The sequence below is a fragment of the Coccinella septempunctata genome, chromosome 2 (genome assembly GCF_907165205.1).
Source record: "Coccinella septempunctata chromosome 2, icCocSept1.1, whole genome shotgun sequence".
NCBI lineage: Eukaryota > Metazoa > Arthropoda > Insecta > Coleoptera > Coccinellidae > Coccinella > Coccinella septempunctata.
In genome coordinates this window covers 30,810,615-30,832,445 of record NC_058190.1, presented here as the reverse complement: position 1 = coordinate 30,832,445, position 21,831 = coordinate 30,810,615, and the positions used below count along the sequence as shown (strand labels likewise).

Below are 21,831 nucleotides of genomic sequence, written 5' to 3'. Positions count from 1 at the left end.
TTTATGCGTTTCTCCCCATTAATTGTAGGTGGTGTTGGAAATTCGTGAATACAAGTTGTAAACATTTCAATTATCTACAACTTTTACATTTCAATTTTTCCGATACGAGTTCACCCCTTCAAACCACCACCTATGTTTGAATTCGAACTCTAAAAGTACCTATAACAGTTTATTGCCAGGTTTATCAATAATTCGTCATGATTAAAATCATGATTATTTTTTTATAGTCCATGGAACATTATTCTAAACATTATCAGATAATCAGCACTCAAGACCGAGCTCAAGACAATCTTCAGAATTTTTTCATTGTATTAACGCTTAATCCCATGCACGTGAAAATTTTTGACGAAAATATAAACTATGAATTTTGAATCAAAGTCAACGAAATAATATTCCCATTTTGCAATTCAAAAAGTTAATTTAAACAAATACAAACATTGTTTCCTTCTATTATTAATCAGAACTAGATTTTAAGCAATATCAATGAGTGAAATTCTGCGAAATAAGATTCATAAAAATAAAACGGTGCAATTGAAGGTTATCAGATATATGGCAACGAAAATAAACCTTATATTTCCATAATGAAATACCTATGAAAGTTGATGGAATCATGTTAATGGAACGCGATAAAAAGATTCATCACAAAAATTGATTGAGATATTATATGGACTGTCGCATTTGGTAATTATTATTTCAATTGTTAATTGTTATTTCAGAATAAGGTTACTGAAATGGAGTTTAATGACTAAAAGGCGAGCTAATAAGTCAATTATAAACCTGATTCGAACCGAAACATTATTAAATCTTGGAAATACTAAAATTTTTATGAAAATTTTTATTTGTTATCTTGACAAATAGTGAAACAAACGTGGTCAATATTCTTTTTTAGCCAACATACTTTTAATAGAGGTTTTCATATCCGAATATATTACAGACAGGGTGTCCCAAAACTAGTGAATCAAACGTCACACCACGATAGAGTAGACCAAATACTATTGAATGACACCAATATTCAGCGAAAATGTACTGTTTCCAAAATAATCAGAATTTTATGAAAATACCACCTAAAGTTGCCGATTTTCGAAATATTTTATTTCAATCACAGGGCCAGTTTGTGAAAAAGGATAGCGATTTTAAATCATATTAATCCTAGATTATTGTTTTATCACACCTGATTAAAATTATTTCAAGTAGTTAATCGAGAACCTAAGAAAAGTAAATTAAAACAATTGTTTTTTCCACATAATTTTCATTATTCAGAATAAACCCCTCTATAGAGATGATGATATTGGCGCAATTCGCTATCCTTAATCACAAATTGGCCCTGTGATTAGAAGAATAGACCGAAAATTGGCAATTTCAGGTTAGGTTTTTTTGGAAACGGTACATTTTCGCTCAACTAATGTTGGTGTCATTCGATAGTATTTGATCTACTCTATCGTGGTGTGACGTTTGATTCACTAGTTTTGGGACACCCTGTATATATAGATATTCTTTTGGTATCTGCGTCGTCAATTTCGAATGAATGAATGAGGGTTGCTCCGAATAAGCTCACTGCATTGAAAATAGCGCATTATCATTAGAATTAATGAAAAATATTGGGCGCAGAAGGAAAAGCTAAAATAACTGAATATGAAGAAATGAACATCGTATTTATTAGTGATAAAAATATGTATTTTCAGGAATATTGTTATAATTATAATTTCAGTGATTGATTTAAGGAATTTATGGCATATATAAATTCATTAATGCCTATACTGGAATCACAACTAGTCACAAATTGGAAGAAATTAAATGTGAAATGGAATAGAAAAACGCAGTTTCTATCAATTAAAATTAGCTATTTTGCTAGCTATTTTGCCCAACATTTATTGCCCATTGCACATTGACATCGATCAATATCAATAGCGAACATTTTGATCTCAAACACCCCTGAATGTTATAACACTTATAATAACATGTATAACCGAGTGTATAATATAATTCCTTCTATTCGATGTGGTGAATACGAGTTCGTAGCCCAATTTCTCATTACATGTCTGAATTACTTTGAACTTAAGTGAAATGTAATGTAACATCAATCAGTGTTGGGCAATACATATATGTTTTTTCCGAAAGGTTTCCACAGAAAGTAGGAAAATCTGAACAAAAGGCAAATATGAATCTTTCACACATTTAGAGTCTTAATGAATTATTATCCTCATTTTACTTGCAACTTGCAAAGATTAGTGCTAACTTGGTAAGTTGAATTTGTAGAGGGTTGAATTTCATAAGAATTATTGACTGCTGACATTTAACATAAGCACTGAAAATCAATTTCTGGATCCATATAATGAGATTGATTATAATTTGAGTTTATGAATGTATTATACTTTGTAGAAATAAGTTATTGTAGTTGAACGAAAATCGGTCATTCATATTCCTTCTGATCCGATGCACACCGTTGATTAATTTGGGATTTTTTGATGAATTAGTGACTAATGCCCACATTCAACAAGGATCTTGCCGAAATATTACCATATTGCAAGAAAGCCGAACATCAAATTAAGAAACGTATTTATGATATACAAAACGCACATAGATTTCCAGAAAAACTTATATCCAAAATTTACATACCTGATAAGAATCTTGTCTGAACTTCCTATTTTTCTCTCAGAAATAACACAGTTCCACACAAAGCAAGAAGGGAATTCCTTAAATCTATTGATTTCAATCAGCTGATTTTGAATTGAAGAAGTGACAGTGGGAAATCACTTTTGATGAAAGCAAAATAATGGTGAATGAAATGAATAACGTGTTGACATACCGAACTAGGATTATATCGGTGATTAGAAGCAGCTATGTATACTTTGTGCTATAGTTTATTGTAGGTTTTTTCGAGAAATCACACAAGAACAAAGGATATCCTTAACTGTTGGATTATTCGAGTTTGACAACTGATAAGTAGTCAAGATTACTAGGAAAGTAGTTCAAAAGCATCCTATATGGGTAGGCAGCACAAAATGCATATGTCTGTATCATGTATAATGTAGTGTTCGGGGCGATATTCCTGTATTACGAGTATTTTCATTCTAGGCATGGGACTCAAAATACACAAATAAAGAAATACAGATAAACTTTTCTGTTAGAAAACCAGATGATCTCAAAACAGCTACTTTTATAAATTATTTTATTTTCCTAAAAAAGTACAAAAAGTTTGTTTCATGAATAATAAAATACACAATTCACTTCATGTAATCGGGAAAAACTCCTTTCAACCTTTGCGTCAGCTCTGGTATTTCTATGTAGTCATTACTTTCCCAATCTTGACTTTTAAGTTTTGTCGAACCCAAACTAGTCATGAGAGGGTTTCCTTGCGAATCCAAAGACAAATAGCTTTTTATTTCTGGTGGAACAACTTCATTTGGATGGGCGTTTTGGGAAAAGGGAACATCATCTCCCAATCCGAACAGTAAAGAGGATGATGACTTCGTGAATACGAAATTCTGTAAACCAAAATTATCGATTACCATAGTATTCGAAGTCAATATATCGATTTATAGCTTCTATAAAAGCATGTGTAGTAAATTACGGTCAGTTTCATAATCAGTTTTAGTATCTCTTTAATTTTAAGGGTTCTCTTGGTTTTTTTTTGGTAGAACTGAAAAAACATGTAGAGAGTCAAGTGATCTTTCAATTGAGGTAAATCTCACCCCTATTCCTTTTAAAAAATTTAGGTGTGAAAGCCCCTACACCTAGAGGGTTGAGGAGATTTCGGCTTACAGTTCTGCTCAAAATATGTCCCCCTTCGAATAAAAATTGACTTGTTCCGGCATTTTCTCTGAAAACTTCCTTGTCGCGACATAATTGGCCTGGCAAGTTTTTAAATTGTCACCCTGTATGACTCCTCTTGGACTGATTCGAACAGAAAACAACAACTCTTCCAGCTGGTAGCGTTCAATATAGTGCGCAGCGCAAATTTGTGTCAGTTTTACCTATAAAGATAGATAAAACTGACGACGTCTACTTTCGAAAACAATAAATTGAGAATACGAATTTTCCGGCAGAGGTATCGGCTGTTGCTGAATGCCTGCATCAGGCGCATAAGCATAGCTCAAACTCTGGAAAGGGACTGAAATTTTCAGTTAAACCATAAACATAAATGTGGTTGAATACTTATGCAATGGTAACACACTTGAGCGACGAAATTTTCAAAGTTTTTCTAAAATTATTGATTATTACATCAATGATTTGAGACTTAACCACAATGTGAGGTGAATGTGAACACTGTTTTCCACAATATATGTCATTAGTTAATTAGAATGTTCGTGCCAAGGTCTTCTCTGACTAAAGAGAGTATCCCAATAAAACTCCTACCTCGGGCAAACAATGATGATGCATACAGTAGTACTTCTGATTGTTCTCTCTGTGGCATAAGGTACCGTCAGGAAAATACGGAGAGATCCCCAAATCATTCAACTCTATTCTAGGGGTGTAGAAAGTTCCAGAATCCCCTCGCTTACAGAAAATAGCACATCCCATCCATATTCTTCCTGCAACAAAAATTCAAAAAATATGGCTCCAGTGTATTTTCGATTTGGTCTGAATGTTTTACCTTCCTCGTGTGGGGCCTGCAAGCCGCTTCCTTTCGGGTCCAATTCTGACAAAACCTTGGAAAACTCTTTGCATTTTTTTGAAGCATATTCAACGACACTTATTCTCTTTTTGCATATCTGGAAATATGTGATTAGAAAGTTGTTTTATTGCCGTTATAATGATCACCTTTTCATCCCTACATGTAGCGAACTCAACGCTAGTACCTTCACATCCAAGATCGGTGTTTACTGGTGGTGGATTATTACAGATTCTTCGTTTGGTGGTGTACCCTTTAGATTTTTCGATACACGATGATTTACACGTTCCCTCCTTCCAAGGACTCCATCCTCCTGGAACGACTTGCGTAGGTACTGGGAGGCTTCTACTCAAGCACTCTCCACCGAAGCAGATCTATTCAAAAGAATCAGTATAATCTAGGTAGGCTCCTTGAGAAATAAACTATATCTTTTCGGGAATTCCCGATAACAGAGAGGCCATATTATAGGCCAAAAAAAAGCCAAAAAAGGAACGCGAAATTTTCTGATAAATAATAAATCGAAAACCATTTCAACAATGTTGACTATAACTTCAATTTTTTTTTCGATCTCAGATGAGCACCTTATTTCTTTACTAAGAGAGGAAAATCTATTATCTATACAAACACATGTTCAGGGTGATTCATAAACATTTTGAACAAATTCAAGATATTGTTTTCTATGAGCTATTTGGAGTCAGAAAGGATCTTCAGTGCTTTGTCTGTAAATGTTTTGTTTCCAAGATACAGGGTTTGAATGTATTCCAAATGAACAACGAATTTCTCGTTATTTTTCGAAAAGTCTTGAAATATTTCAGCAACTACAGTGGTGTGTGTGTGTAACGCAGTGCCTTCTTCCAAAATTAAATTTATTTCTACAATTCTTATTCGATTAAGAACCAAAACAGTCTATGTCTTTGTCAGTAAAATATTGAAAACCGTTTTTTATTCAAAAAAATACCTGAGTAGATCAGAAAGCTTTTCAAAACAGAAGAATTGTTGAAAAGGGCTGCCTCCAGCAGCCAGCTAGAGTGCAGTCCTCTCATGGATTGCCGAAATCGAGGAAATTGTTATTTATTTGGAAAACATGTTACACCCTGTACCTTTACTTGTGTTCGAAAGACCTTTCCGACTTCAAATAACTCAGTGATTATTATCCTGAATCTGTTCGCAATGTTTATGAAACTCACTGTTTACTACCTCTATACAACGTAGCTCAAAATTAACATTTGAAAAAAGTAAAAAAGGATCTGGTGTCCAAACTTTCTGATATTTCAGATTCCAACAAAATAATGGATAAATTAGTCAGATACAAAGTCAACCTTTTATATCCACTCCTTATATCTCTTTTTGTCACTTTTTAAAAAGAATATATGGCTTTTGAATTCTATCTGATCGAAAATTAATGAAAAATAGAAGCAAAAAATATTCTTCTTATTCTTTTACTGTCGAAGGTTGGTGAAGTTATCAGCCTGCCAAGTAAAATGCAATGTCGTGAAATTTCAAGTACGTGTCTGATTATTGACAACGGCCGCCTGAAAAGAGTTCAGTGTAGAATAGGATCGAATAATGAACACCGTTTATTAAAGACGACTTGTACCCAATCACAAAATGTTTGAGGAAACCAACCTAATTTTAACAATTCGTACAACTTTTGTGGATAATTGAGAAACCAACCTAATTTTAACAATTCGTACAATTTTTGTGGATAATTGAGATCAAATTCACCTATTTGATAGTGTTTGAACTTTTTCTACTTCTTCTCAAATTGGTGTCGCAAATTTATTCCTGTTATTTCATAAAAAATCACCTAATTCATAAGATGATGAGAAGTATACGTTAATCTTAAGTTGTTATTATGTTATTATTTTCCCATTCGAAAACCAAAATCAAAAGTGTCAATTACAAAATCATAATGGAATAGGTGTTCTCTCGATTTTACGTTTTTCTCGATTATTCGGATCATACACGATCAAGGGACGTGTATTGAGGTCTATTTTATGGATGAGTCTTCTTGAAAGTATTTTGCGTATAACTCTTCATTTTGACTACTTCTATCTTCTATTAAAAAATTACTTGAACAGCCTGTACAGCAAATTTCAGATAATAAATTTATGTGAAAGTTGAAATATTAGTAGCTACCTTTTTGTTTCCGCAGGTTGTACCATCCAGTGCTGGCCCAGCGAAATAATATCCACTCCTATGTGGAGTTTTACACTGTAAGTTATAACAAATATTGGAGGGATCTTGATTGGGGGATGCCACAGCATCTTTATCTCTGAGTAATATTTCACACTGTTTCTTCGCTGTATATTTTTGCCCCGGATGATCTAAGAACTTTTTGTGGTCCAAATGCTTAGAGTATTTACCTCCGTCTCGCAAACAAGTCGCCCAGCTGAAAAGAGGCAATTGTCATTTTTCTGAATAGAAGTATTTACTTTTTGGAAATGTACCCTAATTTCGACATAACTTTAGCACTGCACGAAGACCATTGCGTTTCCCCGTTGGTTCCTCTGGAAGGTGACATTATGTATCCTTCTTTAGAGCATGAGTTACCCATACTGTCGTGGTGCATTCCCAAGCTGGAATAAAATATATAAGTGGGTATCCTTCGGTTCTCCCCATACAGAAATCAAAAGAGTAAAGGACACAGGAAAAGAACACGAACCCCTTTCATTGGCCTAAGAAAAAACCGAAAATTAAACACTCTGGAACCAGAGGAGACCAGATCATTACTTTGGAACAAATATCAATTGTGCTTAGAGAAAAAGTATATGATTTGTTTTTTATGATATATGCCTATTTCAGAATGTTCAATTTTTCATTTTTTTTATAAAATTGCAATTTTTTTCCTCCATATTTATTTTTACATAGAGGATGTTGAAATCATGTTCCACAAGGACCCCCCGGTAACTAACCCACACAGAAAATTTCCAACTCGAAGTGTGATGGACAGACTATCTGAGCTGCAGTGAAGAAACTGAAATAGAATGAATTTTTTTTTTTTTTTTGTATTTTTGTAATTCACTAGGCTGAAGGACTTCGGTCGATGGCCAATAAAGAACGGTTATTATTATTATTATTAGAATTCAATTTACTCTATAATATTTGCGTGCGGGAAAAACCCCTGCTAATCCATTCCCGCACGCATTTGCGTGCGGGAAAGAAATAGCAGGCGTTTTTCTCGCACCCTTTGGGAAAGTGACTCTTTGCAACTTGGAATGCGTGCGGGAAAAAGGTTGAACGCGCACGCTTGTAGAAAAAAAATGTTTTCGTTCTTTTCAGTAAATTATTCATAACATAATTATTCAAGGTTTTAACGAAATAATTATGCACGGTTGGTGGTTGGTAGTTTCATAATTTCCATAAAAGAAAGACTCTTTAGGTCATTTTATCTTCAGAAATACCGGTAGACTCGGGTGACTTGGGACAGTCCTTTAACTTGGGACAATTACCCCCTTGCAGATATCTTTGTTTCTTACCATTTATGACTGAAGGAATAAACTTATAAGATTGTGTAGCGTCTTTTCGGTAAGTTTGACAATTAATTCCTGTTGAGCATGCTGTAACCAGAGCGTTTGAATTGACAGGAAAAATTAACGAATTCAGAAAAGTAAAAGCGCGTTTTTTATGGTCCTTATTTCTAGTGTCCTGTATATGTGTTTCACTTTGTGCATGTGTAATTGTTTTTTCTGGATATGTGGGATATTGAGATATTAGATATGTCATGAAACAAGGTTGTTATCGAATGGCAACATGGATTTCATTCATTTATTTTCTTGTTTCAGGGTGACTTGGGACAATGCCGAATAGATACACCAAAGAATGAAAGAAATCAAAGTTCCCTTGTTTTGTTTAGTTTTTTTTACATTTCAGTTGCAAAATATTTACTTTCGCTTCAATAGGGGTTTATCATTCAATTTCCTTACCGAATTTCAACTATATAATCACAAATTCTAATTTTTCAAAACTATGTACCTATACACCGTTCCAAGCCACCTACATATTTCATTTGAGAGTGGAGAAATTAATGGATTTCAACTTGTGTTCCAAGCTTCCTAAATCAGTAGGTGACTTGGGACAAGTATATTCTATTTTTTTCGAAATTTATATCCAAATTCTGAAGCATGGTATATATCCTGATCAATAGTCTGAGTCATTAAGCATATTCGAACCTCTTTTTCAGATGAAAATATGTCACCGTTTTGAAAATATGACAAGTTGAATGCAACAATCGTCCCAAGTCACCCGAATCTACGTAAGGAATTTTCCATGATACCTTTGAGTATTCAAATACTCAAGGTGAATACTCAAGGATAATCTTCCTCGCACAGCATTTTGCTCATAAACCGGCCCTGCTCAAAGTTAACGCTCTTTATTCAATTCCTCTTTTTAGTAGAAATAAAAGCAGTATAAAAATTTAAAGGACCTCAAAATTGATTATGAAACTGGATGTTAGAGTTTCTTTTTCTTCAGATTAATTATATAGGGTGTTTCCTACTTGAATGTCAATATTTATAGGGGTGATTTTTGGGCCCATTTTAAGAAAAAAACTTCATATAAACATATGGCCTAAACGTCTTACATTTTGAGATACAGGGTGGTAAAGTTTTCAAAAATAAATAAGACGCGAAGAACTGAATATAAATAAGACTGATGAACTGTTACACGAAATAATGACAACCGCCTTGACAACAGAAATATCAAATTCTTGGCCACAGCCCACTACGATAAGTAATAATTCTTTCTTACTTACATACATAATGTAATTTATTTCAATGCAGACAAAACGTTTTTTATTTTTATAAGCGAAAACCGTGCATCGGATTGAAAAAAATCAAGTGATCAACTTTGGTAAGAAATGATTGGGAATTTCAAAAATAATTTTTATTTCAGGATAAATAGGTTGGTCAAATTACGTACGAACGCCACTGATGGAAATTTTAAAATACGTGATACATTAAAGAATGCCTCTTGATTCATAGTACATGTATGACAAGTTTCATTAAAATATCTGAAGTGGTATTGTAGATATCAATAATAAATGATTTATTTTTGAAAACATTACCACCCTATATCTCAAAAGGTAAGACGTTTAGGCGACATATGTTCATATGAAGTTTTTTTCTTAAAATGGGCCCAAAAATCGCCCCTATAGATATTGACATTCTATTAGGAAACATCCTGTACATTAAGCCTAACAAACTTCCATCGGAACGCTGTTGAGAGATCATTTTTTGATCTCTAATAGCATGTTTCATGTTTCGAAAATCAACAAAATACCAGAAAGAAACACCGAAGGAGCTTTTAAATGCTTACTTATGTCCAATCTCGTGAGCTAGGATATAAACACTGGTGAATCCAGCACTAGGATAAGGTTTTCCAAAAGCGTTGGTAGTTCCAAGTTCAGCAATGATGCATGCATACTGTTGATGGCAAACACCCCCAACAGTTGCCAGCCCCATAGTTGCTCCGCTTTTTTTGCCATTCTCCATAGCGTAAAAGTCCAATCTAAAATGATGAAGCAGGAAGAATGACAATAAAACAACGATTGAATTTTCAGCGTGATTTACCCCGATACGTAGAGAGCCATATCCCAATGATCAGGGTCTGAATCAGAAACGGGATTCAAACTATTTTGGTATTCACAGAATGAATCCAGCAATTTCGATCTTTCTCCGTTGTGATGGTACATTTTTGGCGGTTGATTCTTCATTATATCCAGTCTAACTAAAGTTATTTCAAGGGGTGTGCCAAGACTAGCTTGATGGTAGAGAGCTTGGACCTTGAAAAAAATATACATATACAGGGTGACAGATAGAAAACGGAAAAGCAAGATTATGGAAAACGATTTTTTTTTCAACATGAAAACCATTATCATATCATCGGTTATGCGACAACCTCAACCTCTTGAATTTTCAAATAGAAGATGAGTTTATACAGAGTGAGTCTTCGATTCGTACAAATACATATTTCAACAGTAGATTCTTGAGATCAAAAGAAACACTTTTTTACAATACCATTTTTTTCGATTCGGGCCTGATAAAAAGACCATTATAAGTTTTCATAATGGCCTGTACCACCCCTGGAAAAACAAAATTACCTTCATAATAACTGACTGAATTTGTGACACTACACATCTGTGGATCTTTCAAACAGATATATGTATTCAGCCAAAGAACCCAATTTTTCACAGATACCTACTTATCAATTTTTGAACATCAAATTACTCGAAAACGGCACATTATACGTAAAAAAAATGAGAGATTCCTTTATTTTACATACCGTTCAAATATTCATCAGATAGCGCCCAACTTATAGTTTCAAGAGTTGGGTTCTTTGAATTTTTGTTATTTTCATGGTACCTTCATAATAATGAGAAAACTGGTAGACGAGGATGATATTTGTGTTCGAAAAAGATTCATCAAATAAATGAAAAACTATATTCGGAAATTCATTCCACTTGATAAGACCGTTTGTGAAAACTAAAAAAAAACATTTTTTAATGGTTTTTCCATAGCCTGTATCTTTTGAACCGAGCCGATTCCTCAGAAATGGTAAGGGAAAAAAGTGCTTCTTTTGACCTCAAGAATCCACTATCATCTACTTGTAAAATATTTGTACGAGTCAAAAACTCACCCTGTATATTGTTGAAAAGGGATTTGAATTTGCTGGGCAGTCCTATTGTTCAAGAATATCTGAACAATATGTTCTTGAGTTGTTTCTTCACTCTATTTCAAAATATTCATCAGGCATATCCCGAATGTTTATTTCTGGTTTTTTACTCTTTTCGTACATGGTCAGCATGGTTACGACTGCAGAAAGAGTGTAGAAATTGTCGTTCTTTATTTCAATTCCGATTGTATTTGAACTCGAACCGTACCGTTTTCCATCGACGTTGCCCTGACGTAGTCGAATAAGACCGAAACTATGGCCGGCATATGTACTCATCTTTGATGAGGAGGTCTTTCCGTCGCCATCCTAAATGATGGCAAATGGCTAGTTCGATTGGTATTGTAACATTTTCTTTAATCTATTAATTATTGAATAAGAATTGAATTACCTACTTCACAGAAGTGAATTATCAAAAATCCTAACAACTCGATTCCCTGGATTCTATTCCTCAAACCAAACAGAAAAGTTTTAAATATTCAAAATAGTAATGCAAAACCTTCGAAATGATATGTGTCACTCTCACTATGTCCTTCTCCACTGAAAATTGACCTCATTCTTGTCTGTTTCGGTGTTAGCTCTGCAAGAACGTTTCGCGACTACTTCAAATTGCTGACCAGTAGAGGAAGGTTACTATACCTACACTTTTTACACGAGCAAGAAAAATTCAAGAGTTGGGAAAACTTTGTAAAACAGACTGATCAGTTAATCTATCATCCAGTAATTTGGACTACACACATGGTTGGAAGAGAAAGTTAAATTTTCTCAGAAATTGTTGCGAGGTAGGTAACTGGAAGCCTACTGTTCCCCTGTTAAATTTTCTGCACCTAAACTGAGAATTCATTTAGCAACACATCACATTTCATTCTAGTGACTGCAGTCACTAGACCTTCTATTGAACTTAGACAGTCTTTTAGATTCTAGAGTTTATCATACTTACACCATTAAGGTAAGCTAGAAGCATGTCCTGCAACTTGTTATTATCGTAATCCATGAAGGGTGCAAACATTTTATAGGCCACTTCGTCGAAAAACATCGCCACTTCTAGTGTTAATCCCCCTACTGGTCTGGTGTTAACCGCTTCTTTCGCGTTGAAATCAAATATCAGTTCTTCTGAGGTATCAATATCTATTAATTGATCATTGGTATCCAGCATATTGCCAGATACTGGAAAAATATCATCTAGACGGCCTGAAGGAAAATTGGCCCTCTTGATCAGATGCGGAACTTTCTCATCGAAATCGAAGCCGTCAATGGATTCCAGAAGAGGCTCTCGAAGTTTCATTAAACGTTGAAGTCGTTCTGTTAAGGGATGAATTTCTAGTGTTTCGTTCTTCAAAACTATGATTCCTTGCTGAAAAAATTAACGATCGATGTTAATAAAGCATCAGCAGTCGGTATGAGCTCACTCACGATAGATTGAGGCTGACAGATGCTGATGGCTGCTACCGAACTGTCGTCTTCGTGAAGATAATGGCAGTTTTTAGAATGATTGGTGATAATTTCGGTATCATAATCGCCATTTGTTATGACGGTCTTGAAATTGGGAGCTATTAAATTTTTGTTTCTCTTCAGTTTGAGAGAAACGGGCCTAAAAAATTCGGTAGGTTTATTCGTTTATTCGAGCAAGTAATTATGTTGTTGATTTTGTAGTACCTAATCCTCAAGTTTGTATTTTCAGCATTTTTTGAGGATGATTAAGATACATTGATAGTCACCGGACAACGAATCTAGTGTCTGGCGATACACAGGGTGTTTTCAAAGGTGATCCTTTTTTTTTGACAGAAGTTCTTCAAAAGAAGTCATTTCACCAAAATTGTCTTTATAAAATATTCAAGTATGGGAATGTAAAAGGTGACTCCGATATCGGAAAAACGAAACAAAAAATAAACATATCGCTGGACAATGAATGGTTCAGCACATTCGAGTCTATCTGTTTAGTTGCATCAGATCAGGTCACATGAAAAAAATGTTGTATCGTGCAGTTTGGGGTAAAAAATTGAGACAGTTTATTGAAACTGTTTATGTCGACAAAGTGCTATAATTGTTACTCTATTTCACCCCATTTTTATGACCATTTGTTGGAAGGGTTCGAACAAGAAGAAGATTGTGATGACCATTGTGAAAAAATTTGTCAATAATTTATTAGACGAATTTTATTGGTGAAATTTTGAACTGATATTCTATTTTCATCCATCACCTAAGTATTTTTCTGTCAGTTGGTAACGAAATAGTCCCATTCATAAAATCGTTCAAGTTACTCAATAATGAGAAAATTTCCACAATCCTAAGTTTTCATTTTCATTCTCACGTAAAAATCGAACGAGCCATTATCCTAAACGAAACCATATGGTTGAGTCATCACGAGTTAAGTGTTTTTGCTTTGCGATAACAAATGATCTAGGGTCGTATAAGGATCTATTTCAGTAATCTTTTTTAACTTTTTTTAAAGTTCTGTAGAGGTATTTTTGGTGAAACGCTTCATTTTGACCATAGTTCTACCTTTTGTAAAAAAAAGCCTCGCCGGTATGTCGAATAACAAGAAAATTGAATTAATATTACAAAAATGGCACAACACGTCTACTTTAGAATCAATGTGACATATTTTTGATGACCATCTCCCTATACTAAGGTTGTCACCCCTCTAAGGCTATTTGGATGAAAAAAACGTGCCGTATCATTGTAAAGCTTATATAATAATGTCCTCTTCAAACATAAATACTTTTTGTGAATATAAGCATTTTTCACTCTACAAGCTGTTCAAATCATTTGTCGTCGGAGCGGCAGCAAATTGTTTTGGTAGTCGAAAACTAGATCATCAATTTTGATTAGAATTTTCATTGGATTGTATCATCATCATCGCAAACAATGTGATGGAAAAGAACGAATGTACACAGATACATAGCTATCTACATTTGACTACCCATGTCTGAGAAAGCTTAGTCGGCATCGTCGAGTTATGCGGTACTGGCGATCTCAAACAAGTGCGAAACTATTCATGCTATTCTCCTTCGATGTAAGCTACAGTTTCATACCCTTTATTTCAAAACCTAATTCCTCATTAAAGACTTCGGTATATCATAATTTTTTTATGAAATCCATGGTAAGAATTTCCTACCCTTAACTCTTAACTAACGAAAATTAAATCTATACCTTAAAATTCAGATCAAGCAACAAATTCTGTATGGTAATTTCAAATTTTCCTGAAGAGGTTAGCGAAATCGAAATAGAAATCCAGGTTAAAATATGCAGGATCTTCTTCCTTCTAAATGTATGCATATTAGCTTATAGTATATCTTACGAGGATATATTGAAAAATTCTTAACCCACTACAGAACCAAACAAAATTTCAATGTCAAAATATTTTATTACCCAACATTTTTAAAAGCCTTTCAAAAAAAATTTTTCTTCATGCTCTGCAAACCAGACCTCCACAGCTTTTATTACCTCCTCGTTGGAAGAAAATTTACGACCTTTTACACTTTTTTTCAGTGGAGGAAAGAGATGATAGTCGGATGGAGCCAAATCTGGTGAATAAGTGGGGTGTTCTAGTAATTCAAACCCTAAATCACGAATTTTTTGCTTGGCAACATGAGATTTGTGCGTGCAGAGGCGTTGTCCTGCAAAAGCAAAACACCTTTGGATAGCTTTCCGCGTCTTTTCTCTTAAAATTTTTCCTGTAGAGTGGTCAGCAGCGCACTTTGAATTACCTATATCCCGGTAACGGTAACTGGTAGAGAAAATACAATTGCACATTTGGAAAGATCAAAACGAGAGCAAAACGCAGATATCCCACAAGCTAGGGTAAGAAACAAAATTTTGTCTCCTTCAAAAACTCGTTAAGTATAAATGAGCAAAACGAACGGACTGATGAGCAAAACGAACGGACTGACGAGCAAAACGAGGGCTTTCGATCGAAACCAATATCGGAAAGATCCGTTGAGGGGCCCTGCTAGTGTAATATATTACACCAGCAGGGGACTTTTATTATCTATATCTCGGTAACGGTAAGTGGTAGAGAAAAACTAATTGCAGATTTGAAAAGAGCAAAACGCCACAAGCTAGGGTAAGAAAAAATTTCCTTTTTTTTCGAAATCGCGTAAAGTATAAATGAGCAAAACGAACGAGCAGGGCACTTTGAATTGTCTATAACTCATTGTATATAGGTGGGCAAAATAAACTGAGTGGTGAGCAAAACGGAGCAAAATGAGAGCAAAACGAGGGCATAAAAATCGTAAAAATTCTTTGAGGTGCCCTGCTAGTGTAACGCCGCTCAATTCGACGATCTGATAAAATCATATCATAAACTGCATCGATATTTTCGGGGATTACAGAAACTGGCCTTCCCGATCGGTCATCATCTTCAATGGAAAATTCACCTCTTTTGAAGCTTGCAGTCCAATTTTTCACGGTCGCATACGAAGGACATTGATCACCAAGGATATCTTCGTAAATTATGCTTACCTCTTAACCCTTTTAAATACAGGTACTTGATGATGGCTCGATACCCCAAATTTTTCAATTTTCACAATTTCGGTGGAGATATTCTTTCTTTTAATTTACTTTTTTGACCTCAAACTTCACACCGACAATTTTAATGAGTTATTGTTCGTTGCTAAGGTAACGAAATATTTTTTTTATGCATGGAACTGGTCTAGGCTAACTAGATATCAATACATTCTCCTATATAATCAATCCATAAGAAGCGCCAACAAAAGGCTCTAAAAATTCCGTCGAAGTATTTCCTTTGCTGAAGTTCGCTAGTTTTCTTTGAAACAGCTCTTTATTGATAGATATAAGAAAGTGAAATTATAAGACGTGAGATACTTTGTTCAGTACATATTGTTCAATCGTTTAGTTCTCAGGAGTTACTAGCGCTACCACTACCAGCATTATTTCTAGTTGTTTTATATCACTTTTTCGAAAGAAGTGTCTTGAAGTTCACCTTTCATCCACCCTATCATAGTAGAGCTCAAGAAATCAGGTAATTAGAGAAAAATAGATTCCTATTTTCTGTTTCTTAATGTAGATATGAAAAACCGAGACACTGTTTCAGGACCCTTTCCAGCCTTCGTGTTAAAGTTCGTCATTGCAAAAAATTAATTAAATAAAATCAAAAGTATCATACTTACTGTTCAAATGCAGAAAACTTATACTCGATAGCTTCATCCTCACTTTCATCAGCTTCGTACCGATCAGCTTCTCGAAGGGGTATTATTGTTGGTAGATAGACGATTTCGTATTTGGGCACCCGGACTCTATCACTATTTTGAAAATAATATGCCAACTCGGAATCAGTCATGTGATCATGCAAGGCCTCAATCGTGAAACTCTCAACGTTCAAACTAACTTGGAACAAGATGAAAAGTAAGAAGGGAATCATTTTGGCGTTGCACATAAGACAATGGTGTTTTTTGTTATTGACTTCTTTTATAATAATTGTTTACTCTAAGGTACAGTTACGCTGAAATATATGGGGGTACCACTGGATATGTCGCATTACCATATTTTTTGAATAATTTCCAGGAACACAGACACCTCTCGATGTGAACGAACTTTTTGAAAAGACAGACAGGTGGAAGAGTTAATCATCCTTAACTTGTGACGTGTATATGACTATCGGTGTCGGCCCCTTTGGTTCAGAATTGATCCGGTACCGACTCATGTTTTTGCCAAGTGTTTCATGCTAATTTCCGGATAATCATTGTGGAATCCCAAAAATGTCTTTGTATGGAAATCAACAGAAGTTTTCATTTAGAGCACCAAGATTGAACACAGCCTATAGAGTATAACGTTCTGATTCATTATTCGCACAAATCAAAAAACATTATTTTTAAAAATACTGTAAATGGGTATTATGATTATCAAAGATATTCCTTTTCGGATTGAACTAATGTTCATCAAAAAAAAAGTACCTCTCTTGGATGATAGAACTTCAAAAATAAGTACCTAATCTTTGTCTAATGAAATTATGTCTGATATGCTTGAAGGGCGCTAAAACCGCCGGAAATGAAATAACGATAATCGGTTTTTCCTGCATTTTACTTCCGAAAAAGATACCATAATAACTAGATATTATAATAATATTAAATCGTCTTGCAGAAACGCATTTCATGTATTATCGATGTTGGTATCTTTTTATTGTTGGGAGGTTAATATTTTATTTTTAATTTTTCTCTAAAAATAGCTCAAAAAAGTGGCAAAATACCGAAATTTTCAGTTAAATCATGAGTATATGTTAATTAATTATTTATATCGCCCCAATGACATGTTAAAATGTAAATGGAAATATACAGGGTGTGGCGTAATGAATGAATAATATGGAGCCTGCGGGACTCTATGGCGGTTCAAAAAAATATATTTTACGTTAAGTAAAAGTGCCTTGGTTTTCGAGATATTGGAAATTCAAGAGAATAACACCCTTCGCCACTCGTTTTGCAGGCAAGACTCTAAATGAAGGAATTTTTTCAAACTGTTTTTTGGATAGTATTCCTGGATAGATGATCTATCGAATGTAATTCATTATTTTTGAGGCGCATGAATAATTCTTCATGAAAAAAAGATCTAACTCAACTTCTCCGTTCAACCTAGCGCGTATAAAATAATATGGTTACCTGAGAGCCAATGCAAGAAAAAACATGCCCGTTTCATTGAGATTCCGAAATAGTATAACTCTCTGTATTTTCAGCATTTAATACAAAATAAATTCCTATTGCAATCAGTTGAGGCCTAGTTTAATGGATAACCCTGGAATGCAAGGTCCGATTTTGTCCCAGAGAGCTCTTTCAGACTTTTTCAGCTCATGAAATATCAATATTTTCAAGGCAGTACTCAGAATATCATAATTTTTTTCACGCCCCAAAATTTATACTTATTTTTCACATCCCTTACAAAAATTTCGTTATTGCCATGAAACACTACATAATCTATTCAAAGGAATTCAATTTTCACTTTGCATGGCATACTTGTCACAAGAGAATATAGGAATCGAACGAATTCATGTTTTATGTAATTTTTTCAAAATGCGTCCTGTTTTTATTCCTTTGGTGATAATATTTATTGTCTTTCATCGATATTTTAAATTATTTCAAATTCTGTCCAACTCTTTTTCATTTTAAACCCTCGCAGCACCCAATGAGCGTTCGTAAAACATTGATCAAAACTACCTATGCAAAATCGAGCTGTGAATTCATTGAATAAATAACATATTGAATTTAGATACATTTCCTTTCATAAAACAACAATGAAAATATACTATCATAAGAGATGTTCGTAAAGGAGTTCTTCCATGTCGACACATTTCCTAGCTCTTAAAATCAGATTATCAGATTATGCATTGCCCTTTTTATTATATCGGGATTTTGTTTAACTTCTACGCAGGATTCTTCTATCCTCTGTCTCAACTGAAATGCTCCCGGGATGTTATTTCAGTGGCATTTACTTTCTCTTTCAAAAAACCCCACAGAAAATTATCCAAGGACGTTAGATCCGGGGACCTTGGGGACCATGCCACAGGTCCGCCATTTCCTATCTATCTTTTCGGAAGGTTGATATTCAGATATTGCGTAACTTCTCTAAATTTGTGAGGACCTGTGGAAGTGAATTCACCTGTTATTAAAATCCTCCCTAGGCATGGAGATAAAGTATATTGAATAAAATTTAAATAGATTTCTCCTGTTAACCTTTCTTTAAATATGTAAGGCTCAATAACCGATTTTGACAGCTATAATTGAAGGGTACAGGCCAGTACACGGGAAAAACCGGTCTAATAGTCACATTTTGTTGAATTCGAGATATGGGCTTTTTTATGTGCAATTCATTTTTGTGGAGGAACGGATAGGTTGTTTGATCAACTATTCATCTCATCTTTGTCTATTTATAACGATGTTGTTATAACTTATACCTAGACACTTATTTCCAGTCTGATATACTGAAATAGTAGATACTCTGGATTGGCTACAATCTGAGCGCAGTAACCCCAATTATAAAAATTAGTGACATAGCCAGTTTTTCCTATAGACATAAAGACATGGACTGAGGAATGCCAGCATGAAACATGAAATTGGCTATTTTATAGAAAGAGAGAGAAATGATCGTTGGGGAGAAATACCTGTCTCTTTTGTGTTCACATAGAGGTGAGTGCGGACCAATCAAAATTCTAGAAAAAGACAACTGCAAGCCCGATGTTCAGAAAGGGAAGCGGAAGGCACTGTCCATGTCTCTATATTTATGGTTTTTCCCCCGTACCCTTCAATTGGAAGCATAGAAATTTTTTTCTAGAATTCAATTAATACAGAGATGTATTATTCAATGTTAGAAAAAAGCCATATGAAGCATATTTTCTGCGGAATATAAATCAAATTTTTTTTGTGTTTGGGAGCGAACTCACTCACGTATTACAATTTCTGAGAGGGTTTACTTCATTTGAATTTAAATTCAAAATGTAATTCCAAAAGAATTCATAGTTTGATTATGCATACCTACTTTTAATCACTTTTTCACAGCATACTCACTGGGAATTGAGGAGGCAATAAATAATATCACCAAAGAAATAAAAACAGGACCGCATTTCGAAAAAATTACATAGAAAGATTCGTCCGATTTCCGATTCCTATTCTCTTGTGACAAGTTTGCCATGCAAAGTGAAAATTGAATTCCTTGGAATAAATTGTGTAGTTTTTCATGATTTCATGGCAATAACGAAATTCCTGTAAGGGATGTACCATACCTAAAATATATAAATTTTGGGGCTTGAAAGAAAAGTATTCTGAGTACTTCCCTGAAAATATTGATATTTCATGAGCCGTCTGAAAAAGCTTTCTGAAGTGAACAAACCCATAAAATTTGATCGAAATCGCACCTTGCATTCCAGAGTTATGGCTATCGCAGATTTCGGCCAATGTTCATGAATCAACCTGTATCTCTGAAACTAATAGCCTTAGGATACAAAACAAGCAACTTTTTTGGAAGGCCTAGATGACCTGCATTCACCATTAGGCTATGGCCATCAGAGACCCTTTCTCTATGGTATGGCCAATGACTCATGAAACACCCTGTATAACCACTGACATATTGTGAAAACGTTTCCACGTTTACCTCAATTATTTGTTATTTCGATTAATGAGGTAACAGTCAAAAATTTTCGAAAAAGTTATTCAGGTTTTCATAATCGAATTGTGATATGAAATATGAATATCTCAACCTTGAATGGGCAGTCCTACAGGCGGGAGGGGTGAAGAATTACGCCCCTCCCACAGAGCTACATATATATTGCACCATTCCGAGAAAAAAAAAATATTCAAGAAAGAAATTGTTGGAAACACAATAATGTGTTCATGTTGATAATTCATTCGATAAATTACCCCCTCCCTTGAACACCTTTGTAATATACCCACAGAAAAACAGAAATAATTTTCATATTCCATGCTAACAAATATTATAGAAATAAGTTCAAATTGAAATTTCTTGAACTTCCTGTTTCCAAAACCATGTAAATAACAATTGTAAACTGCGGAAGGAGACGATTTTGACTCCATCATTTATGAAGATCCGGTGTTCCTTGATGCTATTATGCTACTCGTATTACAGACAAAAACTTGTTCAATATCCATGTTTTAAAAAAATATATAGGAGACGCCGAAAAAATCCTTGCCTGGGGCGACAGTGATGCTTAGGCCGGCCCTGCATGCACACAGCTACCATGATTTTTCAGATTTTTATTTGCTAGTGATACCCAGAAAATTTTTCAGAAGTTTCTTATCGGTACTTCACTAGTATACCGAGTTTGAATTTAATTGGTTCGGTATTTATTCTCCTGGCTCTTTTCCTTCGGAAGTAAGAGTCTGCATGGGGTGCCAAAACCCTCTTTTAATAGACTCGTAGGAGTCCTTTTAACTTTTAATGAAAAAAAGCTTATAAAGGTGCCTGAGATGCATTTTCCCGAGTAAAATGGACTATAGGCATGTAACTATTATTATAATAATTAGTAAACTTGGTGAAAAAAAATTATACATATGTACATATATATGCACCCGGATATAGGTCAAGAAGCTATATACATATGTTGTATATGTATAGCATCATTGCATTTTCATTATAGGCATAACTAACTTTTTTAATATTGGTGTACTAAATTATTTTATTGGCTTTTGCTCCCTCTGGATTTTGATAGTAAAGAAGAATAGGATTTATGAATAATTTCGAAACTTATTACTAATTTATATTTCTAATTATCCTATGGTCAGCTGTTAACAATTTTTTGGCATTAGGTACATATATTAATGGCTGAAGAATCGTCCAACTTTTGTCTTCTATTCGATTTCAAACCATGAAATTAAACGGACAACAAATATCGAAATGCGGAACTCCACTTGCATATTCTCACAAAAATCCTGACAAAATCTCATTCAACTGAATATAGAACTCGCGAGTAACGAAATAAAACTGTATTCGAAATAAAGATGACCTATTACAGCAAGATATAAATTAATCATTCCGTTGATGTTGAGGTCAATACCTGATGGGGGATTTCTAAAGGAGCTTAATCACCC

General features: G+C 34.4%; 2 protein-coding genes across 6 annotated transcripts in view; both read right to left on the bottom strand.

Moving 5' to 3' along the window:
* The window catches only part of LOC123306286 (phosphatidate phosphatase LPIN2), a 40,772-nt gene extending 37,843 nt beyond the window's left edge, over nt 1–2,929 (bottom strand). For 3 of the 5 annotated variants that reach the window (XM_044888192.1, XM_044888195.1, XR_006536896.1), the window contains exon 1: nt 2,617–2,929. The gene's annotated coding sequence lies outside the window, so the exon portion shown is untranslated. The remainder of the gene's footprint in view (nt 1–2,616) is intronic. The other 2 variants (XM_044888193.1, XM_044888194.1) reach the window with 2 other exon arrangements.
* Nucleotides 2,930–3,165: 236 nt separating this feature from the next.
* On the bottom strand, nt 3,166–17,039 carry LOC123306287 (A disintegrin and metalloproteinase with thrombospondin motifs adt-1-like). Its single transcript, XM_044888196.1, has 11 exons — nt 16,414–17,039; nt 12,695–12,872; nt 12,222–12,635; nt 10,183–10,394; nt 9,929–10,120; nt 7,063–7,191; nt 6,752–7,004; nt 4,762–4,986; nt 4,595–4,712; nt 4,357–4,532; nt 3,166–3,485 (listed from the first exon to the last, which is right to left on the bottom strand). The coding sequence occupies exons 1-11, from the start codon at nt 16,677–16,679 to the stop codon at nt 3,225–3,227; spliced, it is 2,424 nt and encodes an 807-aa protein (XP_044744131.1). The 5' UTR covers nt 16,680–17,039; the 3' UTR covers nt 3,166–3,224.
* Between the last annotated feature and the right edge of the window lie 4,792 nt (nt 17,040–21,831).

Excerpts from the sequence above, each read along its gene's own strand:
- LOC123306287 (XM_044888196.1), bottom strand. The coding sequence starts at position 16,679 with ATGTGCAACGCCAAAATGATTCCCTTCTTACTTTTCATCTTGTTCCAA. Across the intron at positions 10,121-10,182 it reads ATGGCTCTCTACGTATCGGG|ATTGGACTTTTACGCTATGG; the intron begins GTAAATCACGCT and ends TCATCATTTTAG. Across the intron at positions 4,987-6,751 it reads CAACCTGCGGAAACAAAAAG|ATCTGCTTCGGTGGAGAGTG; the intron begins GTAGCTACTAAT and ends TCTTTTGAATAG.